Source organism: Perca flavescens, chromosome 4 (genome assembly GCF_004354835.1).
Source record: "Perca flavescens isolate YP-PL-M2 chromosome 4, PFLA_1.0, whole genome shotgun sequence".
Classification (NCBI taxonomy): Eukaryota; Metazoa; Chordata; class Actinopteri; order Perciformes; family Percidae; genus Perca; species Perca flavescens.
The window spans coordinates 37199504-37225169 of NC_041334.1; the positions used below are offsets into that span (position 1 = coordinate 37199504).

Consider the following 25666-nt stretch of genomic DNA (forward strand, 5'->3'; position numbering starts at 1 on the left):
TTTAAGAATGACTTCAGTGCCGTTCTCTGTTCTTTTCTCAAAAAAAAGCCAAACTCCAAGTATTCCAGAGTCAAAGCCAAATCGAAAAACTGCTGTTCGCCAGCAGCAGCAGCAGCCATCCGTCATTATGTTAAGCCCGCCCACCGACTCTATATACGATGTGATTGGCCCGGCCAGAGTTTGGCTTTTTCCAGCTCGCAAGCCAACTGAGAGATGCTAGACTGACTCTGGCTGCAAATTACATTTGCTGCCGCTAGGGTGCGTCTAGATTTCTAGGCTGGATCAGTATGCATTGTAAAAAAAAAAAAAATATATATATATATATATATATATATATATATATATATATATATATATATATATATATATATATATATATACATAGCTGCAAAAGATATTCAATATTAATTCAATATGTGGCACATTGAAACGACAGAAGCTTATACATATGCCACTTTATTTTTCACGAGCTACTTGATCCAAATACTGAAGATCCTGGTTCAAAACTATTAGGGTGAAAAGCCTAAATTATTAATATGATATGAATGAAAGTTTAACTGAGAGAATGCAACTCAGCTATAGAGAAGCTGTATCACTCTGTTGGAGTTGTTGGAACTACAGAAACACTCATTGCACTTACAGCTGTACAGAGATGGTACAGAGTGGAGCTTCTTCCCTTACAAATTATCTTTGGGCAAGTACAGACACACAAACCTGAAAACAGTCAGTTTTAGCCCACAGACCTAACACTAATTAGTGACAGCTGATATGACCAGTCGCCAACAGCGCTGAGAAGCTGTTACCTGAATGTTTTGTACAGTGCTCCTATCGTAGCCACAATCTTTCCTAAACCTCAACACAGTGTTGTAGTCGCCTAATCCTATCCATACCTTAATGTTGGCATTGGACATAAAAAAAATGATAGACCCAAATAAAAACAGTTCTCATGATGCATTGAAAAAAAAAATGCTTAAGTATGTCTGTGAATTGTTGTCGTGGTCCAAAAGACTTAATTATCCAGCCTATGGAAAGTCATTCTAAGGCGTAGATTGGCAAAATCCCTTTTTACGTTTATTCTAGCTAGACTTGGGAAGAGCAATTGCCGGAGGACAAAAGGGCCTTCAGAAATCATTTTGACCATTTGCCAGCGTTCCCTGCTGTGAACCCAGACTTAGAAACTGTCCGTCCACCTTAATAATTTGGATGATGGGGGGCAGGAGTGGGGTTGTCCTGCTCTTACAAAGACACCTTGTTCCCAGTAAATGGAATGTCCCTTTCTCGGTCAGCACGTTAAGCTCCCGAGCTGGTCAGAACAACATCTGAGCTAATTCTCTGCTCGCGCAGTCTGCTGCACACTGTCCCTGCTGCTGTTGTGATTCATAGTTTCATCTCTCGACAGTTAAGAGTGTGAATACATTCTGGTGTAGAAAAGTAAGTTTTACTATGAGCTCGCACCTTTTTCTTAAGTGAGTTGTGACTGATTATCTTTATTTAACCTGTTTATTCAGGGAGAGGTTGTTCCGTGCACTCGTACTGTCTTCAGCAACACCTTACATCACATAAGTGCATCTAAACACGGTTTCATCTGGACAGCTTGTGATTAATAATCCTACGTAGGCAAACGTTATTAGTTGAGAAAAAATAAGTTTAAAGTTTTTAACAGAACAGTTGTAATGTCCTCTTTTTTTGTTGCTTTTTTAGAATGATTATTTTATCCCAAACATCTTCAGTCAAGGCAATTTTATTTATATATATTTTATGCAATTGAAAGTGCTTTACATAAAACATTAAAACACAGTTAGAAATTAATACAGAATTAAAAACAATTAATACAAAATTAAAAACGGAATACAGGAATAAAATTCACAATGCAGTACCATGAATTAAAAATTTAAAAAAGAAAGGTCTTCAGCCTTGATTTAAAAGAGCTGAGAGTAGGTGCCGACCTACAGTTTTCCCGGGAGTTTTTTCCAGATACAGTGGGGGAAATAAGTATTTGACCCCTTGCTGATTTTGCAGGTTTGCCCACTTACAAAGAATGCAAAAATCTACAATTGTAATCATATGTACATTCTAACAGTGAAAGACAGAATCCCAAAGAAAATTCCAGAAAATCACATCATATGAATTTATTAAAATTGATAACCATCTGATGAGGAAAAACAAGTATTTGACCCCCTGGACAAACAGCAAGTATTCTGGCTCCTACAAGCCAGTTAGTCTTTCTTTAAGACACAGCCCCAATCCGAACCAATTATCTACATCAAATACACCTGCCTCACCTCGTTACCTGTATAAAAGACACCTGTCAACACCCAAACAACCAGCATCCAACATCACCACCATGGGCAAGACCAAAGAGCTTTCTATGGACATCAGGGACAAGATTGTTGATCTGCACAAGGCTGGGATGGGCTACAAGGAATCGGAAAGCAACTTGAGAGAAAAGATCAACTGTCGGTGCAGTTATCAGGAAATGGAAGAAGCACCACACCACCGCCAACCTCCCTCGGTCTGGGCCTCCACACAAGATCTTGCCTCGTGGGGTGTCCCTGATCATGCGAACGGTGAGGAATCATCCCAAAACCACAGGGGGGAACTGATGAATCAACTGAAGGCAGCTGGGACCACAGTTACAAAAGAAACGGTTGGTAACACACTACGCCGTCATGGATTGAAATCCTGCAGCGCACGCAAGGTCCCCCCTGCTCAAGAAGAAACATGTACAGGCCCGCATGAAGTTCGCCATTCACCACCTGGACGACTCAGAAGAGGCCTGGAAGAAGGTGATGTGGTCAGATGAGACCAAAATAGAACTTTTTGGCCTCAACTCCACTCGTCGTGTTTGGAGGGCAAAGAACACAGAGTACAACCCAAAGAACACCATCCCCACCGTCAAGCATGGTGGTGGCAACATCATGCTTTGGGGGTGCTTTTCAGCAAAGGGGACGGGACAACTCCATCGTATTGAGGGGAGGATGGACGGGGCCATGTATCGTGGAATTCTGGACCGACATCTCCTTCCCTCAGTGAGAGAGCTGAAGATGGGTCGAGGATGGGTGTTTCAGCACGACAACGACCCTAAGCACACCGCCAAAGCAACAATAGAGTGGCTGAAGAAGAAGCACATCAAGGTTCTGGAGTGGCCTAGCCAGTCTCCAGACCTGAATCTGATTGAAAATCTTTGGAGGGAGCTTAAAATTCGAGTTGCCAGGCGACAACCTCGGAACCTGAATGATTTGGAGGCTGTCTGCAGGGAGGAGTGGGCCAACATCCCTGCCGAAATGTGCACAAACCTTGTCACCAACTATAAAAACCGTTTGACATCTGTGCTGGCCAATAATGGCTTTTCTACAAAATATTAACATGCTGTTTGTCCAGGGGGTCAAATACTTGTTTTTCCTCATCAGATGGTTATCAATTTTAATAAATTCATATGATGTGATTTTCTGGAATTTTCTTTGGGATTCTGTCTTTCACTGTTAGAATGTACATATGATTAAAATTGTAGATTTTTGCATTCTTTGTAAGTGGGCAAACCTGCAAAATCAGCAAGGGGTCAAATACTTATTTCCCCCACTGTATATGGAGCATAGAAACTGAACGCTGCTTCCCCCTTTTTGGTTCTGATCCTGGAGATGGCGAGCAGACCTGTCCCAGACAACCTGAGAGGTCTGGGTGGTTCATAGTTCACAAGCATATCCGAAAGGTATTTTGGCCCTATACCGTTTAGTGATTTATAAACTAGCAGAAGTATTTTGAAATCTATTCTTTGAGGCACAGGAAGCCAGTGTAAAGACTTCAGAACTGGAGTGATGTGATCCACTTTCTTGGTCTTAGTGAGGACTCGAGCAGCAGCGTTCTGAATCAGCTGCAGCTGTCTGATGGATATTTTAGGGAGACCTGTAAAGACACCGTTACAGTAGTCTAGTCTACTGAAGAGAAAAGCATGGACAAGTTTTTCCAAATCCTGTTGACACATGAGTCCTTTAACCCTTGATATATTTTTAAGGTGATAAAAGACTTTGTTATTGTCTTTAACGTGGCTGTTAAAATTCAGGTCAGAGTCCATAATTACACCAAGATTTCTGGCTTTGTCTGTTTTTAAAATTAGAAACAAAATGTGTTCTCACAGCTTTCTCGTCCATTTCAACTTAGTTTGTTTTAAGAAATTAGTAATTTTAGTGTGATTATTATTTACAGTCCAGGGCTGAATTGAAGGAGGAATTAAATGCATCTCTCTTCTGCTAATTATGCGAGAATTATGCTTCCAAAGCTTCAATGGCAGGAGATCTGCTAAGCTAGTTAGCTTCAGGAGTTTAGCTGGGGTTTTTTCTTCATTATGGTTGATAGAGCCCGAAGATCAAGGAAGGGATTGTAAAATGCTCAATATATATTTCCTGTGAGGCAGTATAAGAGTTTTCCTTTTGGAATCCAGTGCTGTCCTGACAGCTGGGTGGCAAATTTAGTGTCAGTGAGTGTGTTGGGGGGTGGGGTGGAGCTTCATCTTAGAAAGTCATGTGAGGAATCCTGGAAAAAAAAAAAAAAAAAAAAGGTGATGTGGAGTGCTGACCGCCAAACCGCCCTATCTTGTTAAACATGTAGGCTGCAAAAACAGTAAATACAAATGCTGGTATCAACAGCTTTTCTCTGTATTATTATATCTTTAAATATGAAATATGTTTGGGTTTTTGGACTGTTGTTCAGACAAAGGTAGCTATTTGAAGACATCAGCTTGTGTTCCGGGAAGTTGTGTTTGCCTTTTCGCCATTTTCTGACATGTATAGTCTGAACAATAAAACAAAGAAATAACCCGACAGACCAATAATAGAAATAATCAGTTGTAAAGATTAGCCATTAAATATTTAGGCGACCTATCCCGCTGATGCTCCGCTCATTATCATGTGACGCTTTATCGGTTTTTCGACAACAAGATGTTGCATTTGCTTTATAGTTGTTTTCTCTGGAAACTTCCGTTCACTCCAACATACTACATTATAAGTGACTTAAAGATTGATAGAATTGAAAAAAGTGAGTTTAGATGGGTTTACCTTTACTTCAACAGTAAAATGTCTGTGTGTGTGTGTGTGTGTGTGTGTGTGTGTGTGTGTGTGTGTGTGTGTGTGTGTACTCATTGGGGATGGAGACACATGTAGGGTTAGGGTCGACAGTAGATACAACCTGAACAGAAAGCAGTTACCCATGCATATAGACAGTTTCTCAGCATATGGAGTACACTTTATTGTTCATTCAGATTATACAGTATCTTTTTTCTGGTGTGATGTCACATCAAATATATAGCCTACATTTGTTGAAATAGCTACAATGAAAGACTACTACGTATAAAATGTGTGTGTGTGTGTGCGCGCGCGCACGCACGTGTGTGTGCGCACTTGTGTGTACGCTTTTTAAATGTTCCTTCTCACGTACACACACACACACACGTCCTTCACAGTCTCTCTCTTCTGCCTTACAGTAAACAAACCTTTTTCCACTCACACTGTTTTTTTCTCTGTCTCACACACACACAAACACAAAAATAGGCATGCATGCAAACACGCGCACACTCTGAGAAACACATTTAAAATCACATTTTCCCTTCTCTCACACACCCTGTTTCCACACACACATACACACACACACACACACACACACACACACACACACTCTCTCTCCTTACACACTGTGCTCCCCCTCCCTCTCCCCATCTCTCACTCACGCGCATGGGGGATCTCCTCCTGGGCCCCTCCCCTTCCCATGAGTACTGTGCCTGTGGTAAATAGCAGGCAGGCGGTGCTGCACCGCTCAGTTCGCTCAGAGCGCTCCGCATCCTCCGCAGCTCCGCCGGGACTACGGCCAACGCGGCTCTCTCTAAACGGCCCTGCTCATTGGAACCGAGCCGCTCTTTTGAAAGTCTCCCCGTTTCCCTTCACTGAACTGGCTGTGACGCGTGACATCGAACGCGCAGCCTGACTTTTCCTGTTTGTTTGTCCCGATGTGGAGCCTTAAATGTTCTTCTACTAAAACAAGCCGCTTTTCGGACTCGAGGTGGGACGCGGTGTTTGCCTTTTGGATGTGCGGATCTGGATCGTGGCGCTCTGCACACCGGCCCAAGCATCCGAAGTGCTAGTACCAGAAGTGGAAGGAGTGAAAAGACTTTGTGCCAAGGAGGGGGCGGGGGGGATTGGGGGGGTGGGTTGGGGGGGTTGAGGAAAGAAAGCCCAGCAGCGCGAGGACTTAAAGATGGTCCAGAACGTAATTCTGGTGTTTTTCCGCAGGAGACTGAGCCAGAGACCGGCCGTGGAGGAGCTGGAGAGTCGGAACATTTTAAAGCGTAAGTAGTTCAACCATCATTACGTGTTTATATCGCCGAAGCCAAAAATGATTATGATTATGATTGGAGTGTGTTTATCGCTGAGCACAGGTTTCTGTTTAGATGGCCAAACTGGCTGACCTTTAATTTGAAAAACTTGATCTGAGTTTATGTTGACGTTAAGCCTCGGTTTAAAAAAAAACACTTTTAAAGTTGATCTTTAATACCTCTATAACCTAGTGACTGTACACGATGGTGATGATGTAAGACGTTCACACTATTTTGTTATTAGGCCTGTTTGAAATTATGATTATTGTGTTGTTTATTAAATGCAGTTTTTTATAATTCTATTAATAAATTGGCGGATGAGAGAAAATAATCAACTATTTTAATAGTTTGGGTAATTGGGTAAAAAAAAAAAAATCTTTATTGTATTCTGTTTCCATTTTCTCAAATGGGAGGATTCCCTGCTTTGTTCTGTTTAATATCATTGTAAATTGAATATCTTTGGGTTTGGGACTGTTGGAAGTCAATCGGAGACGTTGGATTTAGGAAACTGGGATGGATTTTATTTTTAATCAATTAAGAAAATAATCGGCAGATTACAAATAATTTTACATATTTGCAAAAAGAATATCCAAATATTGACATCAAGAGCAAATCTTTTTTTTCTTCTTCTTTTTTGTCCAGCAAATGATGTATTTCTGAAAGAGCTGCGCAATTAATCGCAATTTTATCGAAATCGCAATATGAACTATAGTGCAATATCCAAACTGCAGGGGGGGCGCGCAATATTTGTTAAAGGCAAAACGTGTCAAACCATTCACAAAAAAAAAGACAAAAATCTCACTTCATTCATTTTTTTAAATATTTTTCAATGAAAATGAGATTAATGATACAAAACTGATCATTCCCTTCAATATCGTGAATCATATCGCAATCACAACATCAGTCAAAATAATCGCAATTAGATATTTTCCTCATATCGTGCTAGGGCTGTGCAATTAATCGAAATTTAATGGTGATTATGATTTTGGCTCCCGCCGATCACAAAAACAGAATAATCGAGAAAAACAATTATTTAGCTCATTACGTTTTGCAAGTAAACTCTTAGTTTCTCTTGTGTTCTGAATGAAAAAAATAAAGTTTAAATAGGAAAAGTATTAAGGCAAATTTCACATTTGTGTTTTGTTTTACTGTTTAACTTTTTCCCACTGTTTTTTAAGTTCAATAATTGCAACATCTTTCCAGAAGTTCACGAGTAATCGTGTCAAATTATCGTGATTTCAATATTGACCGAAATAATCGTGATTATGTTTTTTTCCATAATCGAGCAGCCCTATATCGTGCAGCCCTAATTTCTGACCACAGATCCTCAAAAATCACTGTGATTTTACTCTACTGTTTCCATACAGCCTTAAAATCTCTACAACGAGTTGATTGTAGTCCAAGTTGTACATTCCTGTATCTTCCCCCATGGGGATTTGGACTCCTATCTGAATCCTTGATACTACGTTAGCTCCTTGGTGAAGCGATGCCCCTCTTTTAATTAGAAGAAGAGCTTTGCCAGATCAGAACCCTTCAGACTGTGACACTAGTGGCGCTGTCCTGACGTTAGGAAACAGCCGTGTGAGGAGTCAAGTCCCACATCTGTTGAGACGGGCCACAAATGATGTTGTGAGTAGTGATGTTATGTATATAGGCACAACGTTTTGTGTTGTTCTTCTGATGTGTTGTGGGTATGAATGTTATGGATGGATGTATTCCAGCTTAAGTGATTTTCTTATTAATAACACACCCCCAGGAAGAGGAGCTTCTGTTTAAGACAGACATAAGCTAATGGGGATCTTAATAAGCAAAACCAACCAATCTGTGAGCTCTTAGCAGCTGTCTGTCTCATCACTGACCCTGTCTCTCTCTCTCGATCTCTCTCTCTCTGTGCACAGGGACATGTGTTCAAGCTAAACACAAACCTTTGCAATCAGGAAACTAAGGCCCTGTTTACAGGAATACGCTCGCGGGTGAAAACAACAACATATTTTATCAGATGAGCCTTTCGTTTAGACGGCGACGGCATTTTTGGTGCTTAAAAACGCAAAAAAAGTGAAACCACTCTCCAGAGTGGAAATCTTAAAAACGCTCCACCATCGCGTTCCCGTCTAAACGGTTAAAACGCACTAACCCTAACCCATAAAATGTGTGTGTGTGTGTATATATATATATATAAAAATACACATAATGGTTTGTGTGTTCCTGTGAGCGAAATTTACTCAGACGGTGACAGGTGCCTCATTTTAGGATGCCAAACAACAGCTCATTTTTTTTTTTTTTTTTGGAATGACAAAAGAGAGATATTAAAAACGAATGAACTGGTATCTAGGGATTTTTCTACTGTATCTAATAAAGATAAATCCTGTTGGTGCTCTAATCTGCCCGTGTCTCGCTCTCTAACTCCCATCCAGCACTGATCCACAGTCAAAGTCTGTTTACGAGTCCTGTCCTCCTGGATCGGGAGGCCGGTCACATGTAAATCACAGACGGTCCAGTCCCACCAAATCATCAGTGACCGAGTATTTACCTAACCCTCCGGTTGTCCCCGGATCCAATTTGACCCGTTTTCAAAAAGTTTCTGTATCCGAAAATGTGGGATTTTTTCAACCACATTGTCAAAAAAAAAATTAAAATAACGTGGATGGTTCCGTAAAATAAATGATCAGTTCACTACTTTCATTGAATTTGAATGTTTTATTCAATTGTATAGCATTTTGAAGAAAAGAAATGATACAAGAACATTGAAAAAATCGACTAAATGTAAAAAAAAAAAAAAAGCAAAAACTTAAATATTTTGTGGAATTATAGTCAATGTAACTCAATTATTTTGACTTGCTTTTTTTGGTTATAACAAGCAGTTTTTTTTTTTTTTTGTGTGTGTCAACAGAAAGAAATGACCAGACCGAACAGGAGGAGAGGAGGGAAATCAAACAGCGGCTGAACAGAAAGGTAGGCGGCTGCAGTGAGCTGAGCCGTTTTCCTAAAGTTTCTTCACTTTAATCCCACATTCAGCCCCTCGCAGGAACTGTTATCCAGTCAAAACCCAACCCAACCTGCTGTGTTTTTAAAAAAAATATTTAGTTCCTTTCACCAATCTCATTGGTGATTGAATGCCTTGATAAGCGACATTTCCCTTCATTTTTGCAGCTGAACCAGCGGCCGACAGTGGACGAGCTGCGGGACAGAAAGATCCTCATTCGTTTTAGTGACTATGTGGAAGTGGCCAAAGCTCAGGACTACGACAGGAGAGCCGACAAGCCCTGGACCAGACTGTCTGCTGCTGACAAGGTAGCTAACAAACAGTCTCTGTTGTTTTTAGGGCAGAAAATACTGGCCTTTTGTGGCCGGGTTGGCTCAGTGGGTAGAGCAGGCGCACATATACTGGGAGGTTTATGCCTCGATGCAGAGGTCCAGGGTTCAAATCCGACCTGTGATGATCGCCTGCATGTCTTCCCCCTCTCTCTCTCTCCTTTCTCACCTAGCTGTTCTCTCAAATTAAAGGCAGAAAAGCCCCAAAAAAATCTTTAAAAACAATAAAAAATGGCCGGCCTTTTAGGTAATAAAAGTAGTACAGCATGTTCATTCAGTGTCCATATTCTGACTTTTATTTGTGAAATAGACCTGTGTCAGCCTCTCTTCAGGGTTTCTGCAGGACTTGAAAAGTATTGAATTCCCTCACAAAGGCATTAGAAAGTACTAAAAAGTTTTACAAAAGTCAGAAATGTTTTTTGTATCCGATTGTGGGGCTGTAAGGAGACATTACACACCTATAAACTAAAGGAGTGTGCCGCAGGAAGCAGGGATGCACCGAATCCAGGATTCGACTTCGGCCGAATATTGGGCTTTTTGACGCTACGCTGGTCGACGTAATGGCGCCGCCGTTAAATCACGGCGAGGTGTTTACGTAGGTGGAGCGTTCAACGCAGCAGACTGTGGGAAAGTGGAACTTGTGAGCATAAAAAGTTGTTGTTTGGCAGTACTTTCAGTCATCAGAAAGCCATTCAAGTCCGGCTCCATGTTCAATTTGCGTCTTATAATCAGGGTCGTCTTATATTCAGACCAATACGGTATTCATAACACGTATGCGGGTCCAGGTTGCATTCATTTAATTGATTATATCATTAGGAATTATTTGTAAACACTACTGAGAAGTACTGGAGAAAAAAAGTTAATATAATAATTTAAACATTCTAGGCCATATTGGCCCCTCTGAGTTTTCATCACGCTTTGCTGGAATGATCATGAAGCGGATAGGAAATTTAATTCTATGTGGTATAAAAAAAAAAAAAAAAAAAAGGCTGTAAAAACTTGGGGAACCCTGCAATAATATATAATAATAATATTTCTTATCTAACCTCCTGGTTGCCAGATAATTTAATATTTGCAGTGCTTAACATCATCATCATCACCACACACCCTCCCCCCGTGGCATATAACCCAGTTAAGCTAATCTGCACCTAAACAACAGATGTTCCATTCTCCTTTTTCATAACCTCTCATCTCATTTGAGCGTAGCCACCTGAGCGCCTGTGTGAATATGAAGTGACACACCCGGGGGGGCTTACGCTTGGATGTCGTTTTCTTGTCCCGCAGGCAGCAATACGGAAGGAGCTGAATGAGTTCAAAAGTACCGAGATGGAAGTTCATTCTTCGAGCAAGCATCTGACGAGGTCAGTTTGAGCGCCCATTATTCTCTACTTTTCGTTTTGCTCTTTTTTTTTTTTTTTTTTTTTTTGTCTGCTCTATTGTTAGTTGGTGATGTGTGAGAGGTTCAGCGTGACATTGTGAGAAAAAGACCCAAAGGTGCATTAGCCAACCGTTTCACATCAATGAGTGCACACCCTGCAGAGTAAGGGCTTAAATTTAGCTGCAATAAGGCCCCTAGAGATGAGAGCGTTGCACCCTTTGCACCACCTCTCCATTATAATGAATGTCCATGTATATTTAGCTTACGTTTTGCTTACTGTCTGTTGCTAAAAAAAGAGCAAAAAAGCTAAAAACTGAATTTGCTGGGGACTGAGCTCACGCAAGACCCCATTTTTGAGGAGAGGCCATTGGCTGCTTTTAAGCGCACTGTACATTGGGCTAATAATAGGACTTTTGATTGATGAAACCCGAGTAGGTGAATTTTTTCGCCCATGGTCACACTTTCCCCACTCTTTCCCCTTGCAGGTTCCACCGGCCATAGCGAGGCTTTTTTTTTACTGTGAAGAGTTGCCGATATCTGGTTCTGTCAGGGAAGACCTTGCACCGAGTCTTCCAGCGCCCTGGCCCACAGTTAGTGGGTGTCCTGGTATTTGGGTTCAGTGAACCTTGGAGGCTATGTCTCTAGAAATGGAGCTGCTGGCAGACGAGGACGCGCGCAGCAAGCTCCGCCTCCGCTCAGAGGAACTTCACTTCACCTCGTCAGAGGAGTGGGAAGAATCACGTATTCGCCATAGACCAGCGGAGACTTTCTTTTGTAAACAGACTCTTTTGAAAGACGTCCTTTTTGATGCCGCGCGGGGGGAAAGTGCATGTGACCGAGTCGACCAGTCCCAGTCCAGTATCAGTAGTCACATCCCCGAGCTGTGTCTGAGTCTCACCGATTCAGTTGATGATGCGTTTCATATCAACAGTGTTAACAGAAACCTTGTCTGTGTAAAAGACAAAAGAATCCTTTGTAAGCACTATTTATTGTCTGCACAATACAGGTTTTCAATTTGTAACAAACTTTGGTTGTCTTCTGTATAGCGTGATTTGTTTTTTTAAAAACACCTTTTAATATCAGCAGCATAACAGAACTGTTTTAAAATGTTCTTGCAAAGGTCAGAATTAGGGTGGTGATCGCTAACTACGCATCACAAACGGGTTGCAATCCCTTCAGGTTTATATAGTCGTGTTTGTGCTTTAGTAAGCAGATAATAAAATTGTAGTGAAGTTCACCTCGTTGCATCAGATCAAGCAGCAATTTGGTTCACGAGTGCAGGCGGTGACCTGTTTTCGTCTCATCGTGCTGTGTATTGTTCTCTGACGAATGAGGACAGGCATCATTTGTAGTGCATTAAGCAGGTTAAATCCCCTCATGACAACAAGTCTACCTGACTGCATTTGTTCAATTTGGAGTGAGTTGTTGATCTAATAAGTCTTTGTGCTGCTGCATCACACTGGCAGAGAACCAAGAATGAGAATTGCTCTTGACTCATTGTGATGTGGTGTCACACTTAATGTAGGGCTGGGCGATATGGAGAAAATCAAATATCATGATATTTTTGACCAAATACCTCGATATCGATACCGCAACGATATTGTAGTGTTGACTATTGGTGCTTTCAAAAAATATTTACACAATGAGATTTTTGATAAATAATCATCAGTAATGTAGATATAATTACTAAGTGGGGTAAAGGCAAATAATGGAACAGTTACAACAGTCTGATCAGTTTAGAAAATGACATCACTCTACTGTAATGCAGCCTTTAAAACCAGGAAAAGACAACACTTATGCCATATTACGATATTACGATATCCAGCCTCCGCCCTGGCACCGGTGGAGGAACATATGGCAGCACCGGTTAAAATGACACTGAACTCCCAAGACCACTCGCTGTCTGGAGTAATGAAACCAGCAGCTACCGGACGAGAGATGATAGTGGCCAGTCGGGTCCAGAACAGCCCGGTAACCTGTGGAGCTGTGTGGGAGGACCAAGGGATGCTCTCATGAGCGTGAAGGGGATATCCTGGCTTCCGGGTGTCCCTCAGATAGGTGAAGGCCAAGGATAACACACACACACACACACACACGCTGAACATATGTTCAGCAGTTTCTAGCCAACTGTAAGTGTGATGACATTCTGGTCCAAAACTAGAGTTTGGATAATTAAACCACGTCATATTTTGGACCATTTCCTTTTTTCCATTATATTTCCTGGAAGACATTTTAACTGCGTTGCATAAGAACAATACACAGCGTCACTTGTTACTCAACAGTGAGCGCTGAACATCCACAACTGTTATTTTTGAACCACACATTAGCTTTCTATTAACACAATGTTGCTACAAAAAGTATTAATCACATGAGGAATCAATGAGGAAGTCATACGCTTGAGACCAACTGAACAGACATTACACAGTTCTTTTATTCCAAAACACACAGGCCATAATGGTGTTTTGAAGATGTAACTCATAATCACCGGGACCCATAAAGATGCATCAATTTTCACATGAAATCCTAGACAGTCCCCGGAGCAAACGTCTCCATCATTTTGGCTCCTTATATGGCGGCCTCTTACATAACTACCGGCAACAAGCACAAGATGACAGCCCCAAATAAAGGCACTTCACTAACACAGAACGTTAGTGACGAACATCCATACAAACGAGCACCATGCAAGACCGTGAAACCCAGGCTGGCCCTGAACAACCCTGAGTTTATTTTATTTATTTATTTTTTTGGTTTAACTGTCAAAGGTTTAGGAGAAACCATTATTTCATTTCCAGTACTGAGGACATACTAAAGCCTTTACTAAAGACACTTTATTGTTGTTGCTGTGCTACAGATTGTAAATTATTGCTTTGCACATGCCTTTGTCCACTTTATAACTGCTACAGTGGAATTCATTGTCTGTGAATCCAATAATTACAAGCTACAGATGCCATGTGCAAGAGACAACAACAAAGAGTTGCCAGGTTATAAGTGCCCCCCTGAGGGCCTTATATGCAATGCACATTTCTTTAGGTAGTGCGATTAGTTATGGTTCTTTCATTTTGATTTATTTTACCTGCTAAATAAATTTTTTTACATGTTTTTACGAGTACAAACCTTTATTTTTGATTTAGCTTATGAATGCAGGTATGTTTTCCTCCTGATAGAGTACATTCTGGCTACGACAACATCTAGGGTCTCACATTTGAGCAATAGTCCCATCTAGTGTCTCATAGCTGCAACATCTGAGGTTGCTGCAGAGTAGCACTTCAGTGACCAATGTGCGAGCCGCCCCCAAAAAAAAAAACAAAATTGGAATTAGAGCCACATTTATACTTTACTTACTTTAGTTTGACTTTCAAATATAAATATACATTTCTTTGTTTCTCAACACATCATTCTTGAAAATACTGTATTGGTCTGTGTTACTATTGTTACTAAATAATTGATGTTATCAGAAAAAAAAAATTATGTTTAGTTTACTTTTTTCACTTGCAAAATGATCTTTTAAATTGACATGCATCATATGTGCAATCCATGGCTCAATTCAAACGGGATCAAAAAAAATACTCGTCTCTCTCTGTTCACCACCGTACGTAACTTGCAGATGTCATTGGTAGCACTGGGAGGAGGCAGAGGAATGTGATTTCCCCCCCTCAGAGAATCTGCCACATCTCCTACTGTCATGTAGTGACAGTTTCAACAAATATGACATATTTACAGTAGGTAAAGAGCCTTTATTATTTTAGTTTTCTCTGACTGATGGATTATTTTTAAAAGGCTTTACTGTCTCAGTAATGTTTTGGGTGTTCAGATAGCTGGGATCATGTTTAAAGCAGGGCATACTAATACAGACACAAGAATGTCCTCCTATGAGCCAATCGTTTGGGCCTGCCAGAAAGGTCTCTGGAATCTGGCCTCTCATATCAGTGGAAACTTTTTGGTGAAAGGTCAGTGCTGTTGGGGATCTAAGGTCACCATGCAACAGATGAGCTAACACTGCTCCCTGCAATCCTCCTCCAAAAACTAAAAAAGCTCCAGAAGAATGGGGTCAAGCCCTGCTAGTCGTATCAGAAAGTACACAGTTACAACAAACAAGCTGCTCAGGTTGTACCAACAGGTCATTAAGCTCTCTCCATTTGTGTGAAATCAGCAAATAATACGGATTTGTCACCTTGTGCAAATTCTGTGTTAAGATACAACAATAGCGTTAGTGTAACTCACACTGTCGATCATTAAATTGGGTCACCAGATTTACGAAAGTGCAAAGTAGAGAAGATTCTTAAAGGTAGCATGGATTTCATTGAAATAAAAGCCAGACAGGAGAACACGAATCCCTGCAGGACTTGAACCTGACTGGATTTTTTAAAAAGGGGTTATCTCACCTAAAACATGTAATCACAAAGCCAATGTTATAAACTAGAGGTGTGTGGGGTGGTGTGCTTTTGAGCTGCATTGTGGGAAATGTAGCGTCCAGTGTTTTTGAAAGTAGACCCATATGAGGGACTACAAGAGTCAGGCTATCTCGGCCTCTGCTGTTTGATTTTGACCCTTCTTTTTTTTTGATCTCTCTCTTGTGAATCCCCCAACTTAGTGGAAGTGCATTACTACACTGATGGCATACCACTTTAAGGATGAACTACAGATGTGTGGTGAAGCTAACCAGATGTGGATGTTTCGCTGTACCCATACCGATGTATTATATCAATCAATAAGATGTAGATGTTATGACCACAGTCCAGATTGTGTAGGAGGGCTAATATAGGTATAGGGTTATCTGTGTTTTTTGCCCCCAACGTCTAGGATTAGACAATTGTTATGGTTAGGGTTAGGGTCAGGGTTAAGGTTAGGGTTGAGTGCTAATATAGCCTAAAAGACAGTCAGGTGTACAGCAGACAAAGAGATATAATTGTAATGAAGAACATTCGCTTTATGAAGAACCGTTGTGTGTTTTCTTGCAGATGTCTTTTTTTAACGCCAAAGTTAGAAATACCAAAACGGCCTAATTTGATTGACTTTTAGAATTACATATTTTGAGAATGAATCTCTCAAATTTCACAATGTCACTTTATGACTCTGTAACTGCCTCTTCTCTTCAACACATTTGGTACAAACAACTGTAGTACTCTGTATTAAAGGTGCTCTAAGTGACGCGTTTTTTAGGCTAAAACATTTTTTGTCACATACAGCAAACATAACCTCACTACTCCCCTAAAAAAGCGCGGTCTCTGTAGACAGCCCAGGCTCCACAAACAAACTGCGCCAACCTGCACCACGTACCATAACAAACAGTGTTCCAGCCAATAACCGACAAGAAGGAGCTGGTTGAGCCATCACTGCAGCAGCGTTAGATCCTAGGCTACTTCCACAATGCGTGTTCATGACTCAACCAGCCCCGCAGGCATTTGGTAGTCCAGTAACCCAGAAACGGTGTCTTTACCCTGGGTATGGAGCGCCGCGGGCTGCCGCTGTCTCGTCAGACTGTGTGGAGCTCCTGAAGTCCAACACCGTCTCACAAAATTGGAAATTAGCCATCAATTTTTGTAAAACAGCCCATATTTGCGCTTTACATAGTTGATTTCTCGCATAAAAAAGTCTCAGAAGTGAATTTAGTTATGAAATAGCAGACGAACAATGTATAAAATTACATTGTCTGAAATATGAGACCTGCTGTCTCTCTCCACTGTATGTGGTTTGCTCAACCAATCAGCGCACAGCTCATCTAAATATTCATGAGCATACCATATTTGGAAGAAAAGCTCTCGTTCCAAATAGGGCCAAAACACAAGGTAGCATTAGGGCCCATAGAATAGCAACCGGGCCATTTTCAGCCCAACCAATGTTACATACCCCAATAGGAGACCTTAAGGAACAGTGTGAAATACCCTATATAATCATTCTATCACCCCTTTAAAGTAAAAGAAATTTTGCTTTCTTGTCACCCATATTTACGTGCAGGGGTTACAGCTCCCTCGTGTGGACACTCAGGTAAAATGCAGCATGCTGTCCTCGCACTCTCTGGGCACTGTCACCTTATAACTGTGACATGACAGTTTGTAATTATGTCCATTGTTGTTGTCCCAATAATTACATCCTTTTACATGGTAGCAGATGGCAAATTCTAAAATTGCTCCTGGCTGCAGAATGAAGGGTGGGACAGGAAGACGAAATCTGAAGATATCTGTTTCTGGAGCATCACACTCCCCACGGTTCCCACTGGACACCCAGGATGCTGTTGTTTCCGTGTATGTTTTCCAGTTGGTGAAAGAGTAGTGCACTGTGACTTCTTTCTCATAAGCTAAATTGAGTACTTGTGTAGTGCCTGTTATCCCCTGCTCTGAACACAGGACCTGCTCCAGACACACACTCTGAGCACAGAGACGCTTCATGAAGTCTGTTTGAGCCCCCATATTTTCAGGAAAACAAGGTTTGAAGTAAGGCAGGGACAGCTCCAAAGACCTCCCGAAAGCCAGTTCAGAGCTCATCAGTAGTCTGAACATAACATGCTGAGGTATCATGGGGTGCTCTTGAGCTTTGAAGACCTTAACATCCTCCAACTCAAGGCCCAATGAGTCCACAAAGCGTACCTGCAGACTCCGAAGTTCCCTTTTCCTCTCTGCAGACGAAGGGAGAGACTGAGCTCGCTTCCTCATGATTGTCTTGGTTGGGGGATCACTGGGAAAGCTGTGCTTTAAATTGAGTTCCTTTACTGAGGGAGCTCTTGGACCTGGAGGGCGTATCTGGACTGGGGCTTTGGGAGGGGGAGGCTTGGGATCATAAATGTCCCGAAGACGAATGGTGGTGTTTCTAGTGGTGCACACATTACTGCGACCACTGATGAACCGAGGCTGGGTCCCACTCTTTTCACCAGAACCGGCCATGTTTGCCACATCAAATACACCTTGAGAAACAAACCAGTCAGTGCATAACCTTAACAGTTAAGCCTTTAAATTGCACATGCAAATATCCTGAAATTATTTGACAAGACATTCATTCAAATGTCTAAAATCTAAAACAATGCACATGAAGCTACATGCTAAACGTGTTCAAGAAGGACCAAACCTTTCCAGCTGAGACTTCTCGTGTTCTGTTGTGGAGCCGCTGCCTCTTGCACTGACCTTGTTCACTGTCAGGAAGCACAGTTGCTACGAACCCAACTGCCACCAGATGACAGACAGCCCTGCCAGCAAATACCATTAACACTCCACAGTACACTAAACACAACATCTAGAGCAGAATCAGAATCAGCTTTAATTTAATAAAGTTAGCATGAGCACACACGGGGAATTTGACTGGCTTTTTGTTGCTCTCAATGTAGCCTACATACTGTACACAGAAATAGACATACGGCTAAAAATAAGGACAACGGAGCTGAACAAGGTACACGTAAACACTCGACTTATATGTACAGTTATAAGTTTGTGTATAAAAAGTCTATATACATACACATACAAAGGCATACCCATACGTACATGTAAACATTTAGACACAAACACATGGACAAAATGGCTTTTTTTTTATATTCACATCAAAGTTAGACGAAAAGGCTTGTTCTTCTTCACTGGAAGGGATATGAACACTGGATTACTCACAAACTATGCAGTAAAAGTGTTTCATAGTAGTTGTGCATGTAGTTTAAGAAGTACTTAGTCCAAACATTATTTTATGATAGAAATGTTTTTCATTGCATACCAAAAAGGCTCATTCTTGTTCGCTGAAAGGGATTTTGACTTTGGATTACTCAAAAAAAACTACACGGTCAAAATGGTTCAGAGTACTTTTGCATGTAGTCTACATGTACAAACAACAGCTCTATGAGGATTGTAAAACAGTTAAACAATAGTGCAATGCAAAAGTTAAAAAATAGTGCTGGAATAATAACAATAATAGTGTTTAAAACATGAGGGGCGGGAAAAATGACAACCTTCGGCTTCATCCCGCTCCTTTTCGGACAGATTGAACATATTATTTGTGACACTTCATAGATATTGTTTTTCCCTTTGCCGTGTTGCTATGCACTTATTGTGTTTTTATATTTTATTTTGTTATTTTTTTGTTCGAAATAAAAATAAAGCTAAAAACTAACAAAATAAGCAAAAAATAATGTTGCCATTGCAAGCCACAGGCAGCAGATAAAGGAATTGGAACTGGAATGAAAACTCGAGCCGAAGACCAAACGGTAATGTGTGGCTCCTACCCTTGGAGCTCAGCCCTTGACATATGACATGAGACCTTAACTGGGGATGGGAGGTGCAGAGTATTTATAGGTAGTGGGTTGTGCCTCTGTTCTCTTTTAATGCCTTTCTTGCTTCTTTATAGTTCAACACCCTACACCTATACTGTCAGACTTACTAATGAACTATTTAGATTTACAGAATGCCAAGAAAAACAAGAACAAGACAACATGCCACTACCTTTTTGAAATGTAGATGTGTTAATGACTGGCATTATTGACAATGTGTCACTGTATGATCATGTTGGAGTGTTTTGCATTAAAATGGAAGATGAATATAGTGTGAGATGTACCATTTTGTCTCCTTGGGGACACGACTTGACACAGCTTCTAGAAATAAAACATACGTGTCTTAATCTGTTTAAATCAATATCAATGTACTTTTTATGTACTTTCTAGACAAAAATGTGAACTTTTAAAGGTTTAAAGGTTGGACTCAAAGCTTTAGTAACTTTTTGATATTAAAGGTGCCGTAGTTAGGATTGTGAAGATCCAGGACTTAGCCAAAAAATTTGAACATCGACAACTTCTCAGTCCCTCTCCCACACTCATTCATTCCCTCTCAGAATGAATGAGTGTGCATGAGCAGTGATTGACACAGTTAGACACCCCCGATTGGTGCATCTGAACAGGGAGCTGTGGATTTTTGCAAATCTCACTACAGGCTGTAGGTGGTGCCAGAGGAGCCAGATTTATTTTTTTAAATTACCTGCCTAATGTAGTTCTACTCGAACATAGGATCAGTTTTAACAAATATGACAGAAAGTTAGTTTTATAAGTCTTGCCTACTGCATCTTTAATGAACGTCTGTTACATTCAAGCCGTTGCCAAATGAGTTGCTACAAAGCTAATTAAGACTATCAGCTCCACACAACTCTCTCTGGATTTTTCAGTATGGCTATGTTCAGAAGAAACTTTCTTCTGAACATAGCCATATATATACAGTATATATAGCCCCTGAATCGTTGCCATGCCAGGTACACACCTTCAAAGGTCCCATTGTGTATGTCAAAACAAGCATGTGGCTAAGAAGCCAGTCTACAACAAGCCACGATTGGCAACCACCAATCACCGCCTCCAGCTGCCTCTCGTTTGCCCTCGTCAGGCCAGGACAAATGGAGCCACGGCAACCAAGGCAAGTGAGTCCGTGTTTGCCGCTGTTTGCTATTTCCTGCACCCAGAAAGCCTGTAAATTGAAGCCAAGGAAGACTGGAGCCGAACGACCCCTCAATCTTCACTGGAACTCGAGGTCTCCTGTTCCCTCTTTGCACAACTTCACTGGTGAGCCCCTCTGCTGCACCTCGCCTACCCAGCTGAGATCCCCAAGACCTGACCCAACCCTGCACACCAGCCGCACCACGAGGGAGCTACACCGCTGCACTCCTTACTTTGCTGTACTAAGAAAAATAAAGCACCCACCTTAGTGGGTTTTTCACTGCAATATGATTATGTCCCACCACTATCTATCTATCTATCTATCTATCTATCTATCTATCTATCTATCTATCTAAATAAATAATATATACAGTACAGGCCAAAAGTTTGGACACACCTTCTCATTCAATGCATTTCCTTTTTATTTTCATGACTATTTACATTGTAGATTCTCACTGAAGGCATCAAAACTATGAATGAACACATATGGAATTATGTACTTAACAAAAAAGTGTGAAATAACTGAAAACATGTCTTATATTTTAGATTCTTCAAAGTAGCCACCCTTTGCTTTTTTAATAATAAGGGATAAAATTCCACTAATGAACCCTGACAAAGCACACCTGTTAAGTGAAAACCATTTCAGGTGACTACCTCATGAAGCTCATTGAGAGAACACCAAGGGTTTGCAGAGTTATCAAAAAAAGCAAAGGGTGGCTACTTTGAAGAATCTAAAATATAAGACATTATTATTATTATTTCACACTTTTTTTGTCAAGTACATAATTCCATATGTGTTCATTCATAGTTTTGATGCCGTCAGTGAGAATCTACAATGTAAATAGTCATGAAAATAAAGAAACACATTGAATGAGAAGGTGTGTCCAAACTTTTGGCCTGTACTGTATATACTACCAGTCAAAAGTTTGGGGTCACTTAGAAATTTCCATTCCACTCCATTACAGACAGAATACCAGCTGAGATAAGTTGCTGTTTTTTATTTTTTTTATTTTTTATTTTTTTTAACCAGGGCAGCCATTTTCAGATTACATAATTAAAAAAGGGTCCTCCAATGTTTTCTCAGTGAGCCTTTTAAAATGATATCAGATTAGTTAACAGAATGTGCCTTTGGAACATTGGATGAATGGTTGCTGATAATGGGCAATGTAGACATTGCATTAAAGATCATCCACATCTTTCTACAACAGTCAAGAACGCTTTTGTAATTATGTAAACACATAATGTAATCTGAAAACTGCTGCCCTGATTAAAAAACAATGCAACTGATCTCAGCTGGTATTCTGTCTGTAATGGAGTGGAATGGAACTTTCTAAGTGACTACAAACTTCTGACTGTGTGTGTATGTGTGTGTTTGTGTGTGTGTGTGTGTGTGTGTGTGTATTTATGTCTGTGTGTAGAGCTGACTAGTGCAGAAAAAGGGCTGCACAATTAGTTAGCACATTGAGCATAGTTCAGGTTGTCAATCAATGCGTATCATTATAGATTTTGAAATGTAGGGTTAGACTATGAAAATAAGGGTTATGTAAATATATAGTCTTTAGGTGAGTAAAAGTCTGACCTTCTTTTCAAATACTGTATTTCCGAGTAAAAGCTGTTTTGCGGGTAGTTAAGATTTAATGCCATCTGCTGGTTCACCAAAAGTCATTATTTATGGACCAATAGGAATATTTGAATTGATTATAAGTTCATAAAAAAAAAAAAATCATGACACCACAGCCACAGTGTTTCCACTGCTCTGCATGGCTAGAGTAGAGAGTGACCTCACCGAGTCATTCTGAATTGGACTAATCTCAATTAAAAAAGATGAATGTTAAAGCATTGTGAAAGTTGTTGATATTGAAACAGTGGTAGAAGGGAGCTCATTCAACAAGTCCTGAACTGTCAACAGCAATCAATGTATAACAGAGATGACAGCATTTGTCTTTGACATATCAAGCACGGAGGTAGAAAGAACAGGGCAGGGCAGGACAGACTGACTAGCAAACACTACTGGGCTTTTCTCGTTGTCAGTTTGGTTTGAATGGGCACAGAAAGTTGCCATCTGTAACAGAGCAGACATGACTCTCAGCAGCATTAGTCGTCCTGACAGGATGGAGGAGGAGAAGCTCCACGTTTCCTCCAGAGAGTCGTCCAGGGTGACCTGCCTCCAGGTGCTGCCTTCGTACCTGCTGGCCGGGCTGGGCATGGTGACGGCCGGCATGCTGCTGGACCGGCTGCAGGTCAGTGACACACGTGGTGTTGAATCACACAGCTCCGTGACACCAGTTACACATCTGTACTGACGTGGACACATTCAAATCACTTCTGAAAAGCCTTCTCTTTAGAATAGCCTTCACCCTATAATAAGATCACACTAAATCTGCTGTTAGTTGCTGGTTTTTAACCCTTGTGTTGTCTTCCCGTCGACTATGCAGCTTTTTGTTTGTCTGGGTCAAAATTTAAAATTAAAACTTTTTTTTTTTTTTACGTTTTAGTCGTCTCTTTCGACCCTTTTGTCACTTTTCCCAACTTCCCGATGTTTTTTTTGATTTTTCTGAAATGTTTTTGTTGGGTTTTTTTGTCACTTTTTTCAAAGTTTTTATATATATATATATATATATATATATATATATATATATATATATATATATATATATATATATATATAAATTCAAATGCTATAAAATTGAATAAAGCAGCAACTGAACACAGACATGACTGACAACTATCAGTGACATTCAAATGATGGAGAAACTCACATATAGATTGAAAACTATGGAAGACTCATTTTCTAAAGGCTGGGATAAATGGCAAATGTACTTGGCAAAAAAAAAAGACATAAGTGAAAAATATTGCTTGTATGTAATGTATAATGTCCCCCAACAGGCACTGTTCTCCCTTAATTTCTCAACTTCCATCCTTTACTCTCTATTGCTCTCTTTCCATTTTTAACTATACTTCAAAAAAGCAATGAAGGAAAGTAAAAAAAATGTTGTCCTCGCCATGGTTTTATTGTTGTAAGTTTCTTTGAGGACTTTTGAAAAACGCTATATAAATCAATGTATTATTATTAATATTATACTTCCAACATTACATTAATCCCAGTATATTCAGTAACTGGTGCCGTGAAAAAGAGTTGTCGGATTATTTTCAAAGCGTCTATCTAGGAAAGAGCATGTAATAAAAGGGAATATGATCTTAAACCTGACAAGGTAATCATATCCATCCATGTGATTCTCTCTCTGAATGGACTGAGCTGTGAGCTGGTGGCTGGAGTGTGTGTGGAGGTTACAGTGACATGAAAAGTGACCCTGTCCCATGGGAACTCATTTACAGGTCTTGGCAGCAAGGTACAGCTACACATGCAAGTTAATTTAAGGATAGTATGCAATATAAATAAACTAGGAAACAAGGCGAAGGAGACACATTGGCAAAATGTGTACTGTGGTTGTAAATTAACTGAATCAAAATAGGTAGTAAACTTGTTATGGAACCCTTAAATCTCATGATCAGATTCTAAATTTCATATTAAACTGTGTCTGTGGAACCTCTGCAAAATGGGACTCTCTCTCACACACACACACACACACACACACACACACACACACACACACACACACACACACACACACACACACACACACACACACACACACACACATACATGGTGCGTCTCATTATCTTTGTGGGGACCTGTCATTGACATAATGCATTCCCTAGCCCCTTACCCTAACCTTAACCCTTACCCTAACCTTAACCATCACAACTAAATGCCTAACCTTAACCCTTACCCTAACCTTAACCATCACAACTAAATGTCTAACCTTAACCCTTACCCTAACCTTAACCATCACAACTAAATGCCTAACCTTAACTCTTTCCCTAACCTTAACAATAACTTAATTCTAACCCTAATCCTAAAACCAAGTCTTAACTGTCCTTTAATGTTGTGGGGTCCAGCATTTTGGCCCCACAAAGCTGTCCGGACCCCACAAATACTGTATTCCCGGTTTTTGGACCCCACGAATGTAGTTAAACGAGTATGCACACACACACACGCGCGCACACACACACACACACACACACACACACACACACACACACACACAGATGATGCGCTAAGTATTACCCAATACCTTGACAGGGAGGATGGAAGTGAGCAACGCAGCGTTGTTATGAATCTCACTGCCAGATGCGGGGAGATAAAAGTTCTGCATTCCAGCTTTGAGGTCGAGCTGCAGTGAATCATCGCTGACATTGAGACGTGTGGACAGAAGCTGTAGCTACTGTATTTGGAAAGAGGCCACTACGAGGAAAAAAAAGCTGTTATGGCTAGTTCAGATTCTGCCTGCATGTCATCCCCCTCTCGCCCTGTTTTTTTTTGTTGTTTTTATTTAACTGTCAGTTTTCCAAAATATGATACGTTGCCACTGAGGGATTTGACTTGTTGATGTATGTGTGGAAACACCATAAACCTCCCATTACTGGTCCATCTTTAGCAGCCGTTGCTTCACAATTCAAATTACAGCCAGAAGTCAGAAGGGGGAGCTGCAGACAACAGAGCACCCATTCAAAGTCATGTCTCAAGGACACTTTTCAACTGAGTCACTGTACTGTACTGTGTGTGTGTGTGTGTGTGTGTGTGTGTGTGTGTGTGTGTGTGTGTGTGTGTGTGTGTGTGTGTGTGTGTGGACATGGTCTTACTAAATATTCTGTAATGGCTTACGTTACATAATATACCAAAACTAAAATGAGATTGTCAGAACATATTTTATTTCTGTCTTTCTTTTACGCCTAAATAGCACTTTAGGTGTGTGTAGAGACTATTGATTTGAATCTCTGTGCCAGACTTTGGCAAATATGTATGTACAACAGACGATTGAGTGACGTAATGAACTCTGACAGACTGAAGTAGTCCAGCGGATGACAGTTAGAGGCAGCCTGCGTGTTCTCCTCCAACCGAGGAGGATACACTGTGTCCTTCCCAGGCAGCAGCAGCAGCAGCAGCAGCAGCACAACAACGTGTTGGTGACAGGTACAGCACCTGCTGCTGCTCAGATTGCGTCACCCACTTCTAGTGAGGACATCGAGATCAGGGAAAGGAGGAGCCATCAAAGAGGGGGGAGAGCATGATGCAGTATTCTCTGAAATGATCTAAATAGAAAACCAGGAGAAAGGAGAGTCCTGATAGAGTCTGGTCACCTTGCTTATTCTCAGACATCTCCAGCAT

At 40.8% G+C, this 25666-nt stretch overlaps 2 protein-coding genes across 4 annotated transcripts in view; one reads left to right on the top strand and one right to left on the bottom strand.

Moving 5' to 3' along the window:
- The window catches only part of phactr3b (phosphatase and actin regulator 3b), a 59886-nt gene extending 47810 nt beyond the window's left edge, over positions 1-12076 (top strand). For all 3 annotated transcript variants that reach the window (XM_028576791.1, XM_028576792.1, XM_028576793.1), the window contains 5 exons: positions 6279-6334; positions 9252-9313; positions 9512-9652; positions 10958-11034; positions 11537-12076. In XM_028576791.1, coding sequence (XP_028432592.1) covers positions 6279-6334; positions 9252-9313; positions 9512-9652; positions 10958-11034; positions 11537-11552 — 352 coding nt within the window. In that variant the 3' untranslated portion in view covers positions 11553-12076. The remainder of the gene's footprint in view (positions 1-6278; positions 6335-9251; positions 9314-9511; positions 9653-10957; positions 11035-11536) is intronic.
- A 4698-nt stretch (positions 12077-16774) lies between these two features.
- Positions 16775-18166, bottom strand: ppp1r3db (protein phosphatase 1, regulatory subunit 3Db). The gene is made up of 2 exons (XM_028576822.1): positions 18111-18166; positions 16775-17949 (listed from the first exon to the last, which is right to left on the bottom strand). Exon 2 carries the CDS (start codon positions 17927-17929, stop codon positions 17033-17035), a length of 897 nt encoding a protein of 298 aa, XP_028432623.1. The 5' UTR covers positions 17930-17949; positions 18111-18166; the 3' UTR covers positions 16775-17032.
- Positions 18167-25666: the final 7500 nt, after the last annotated feature.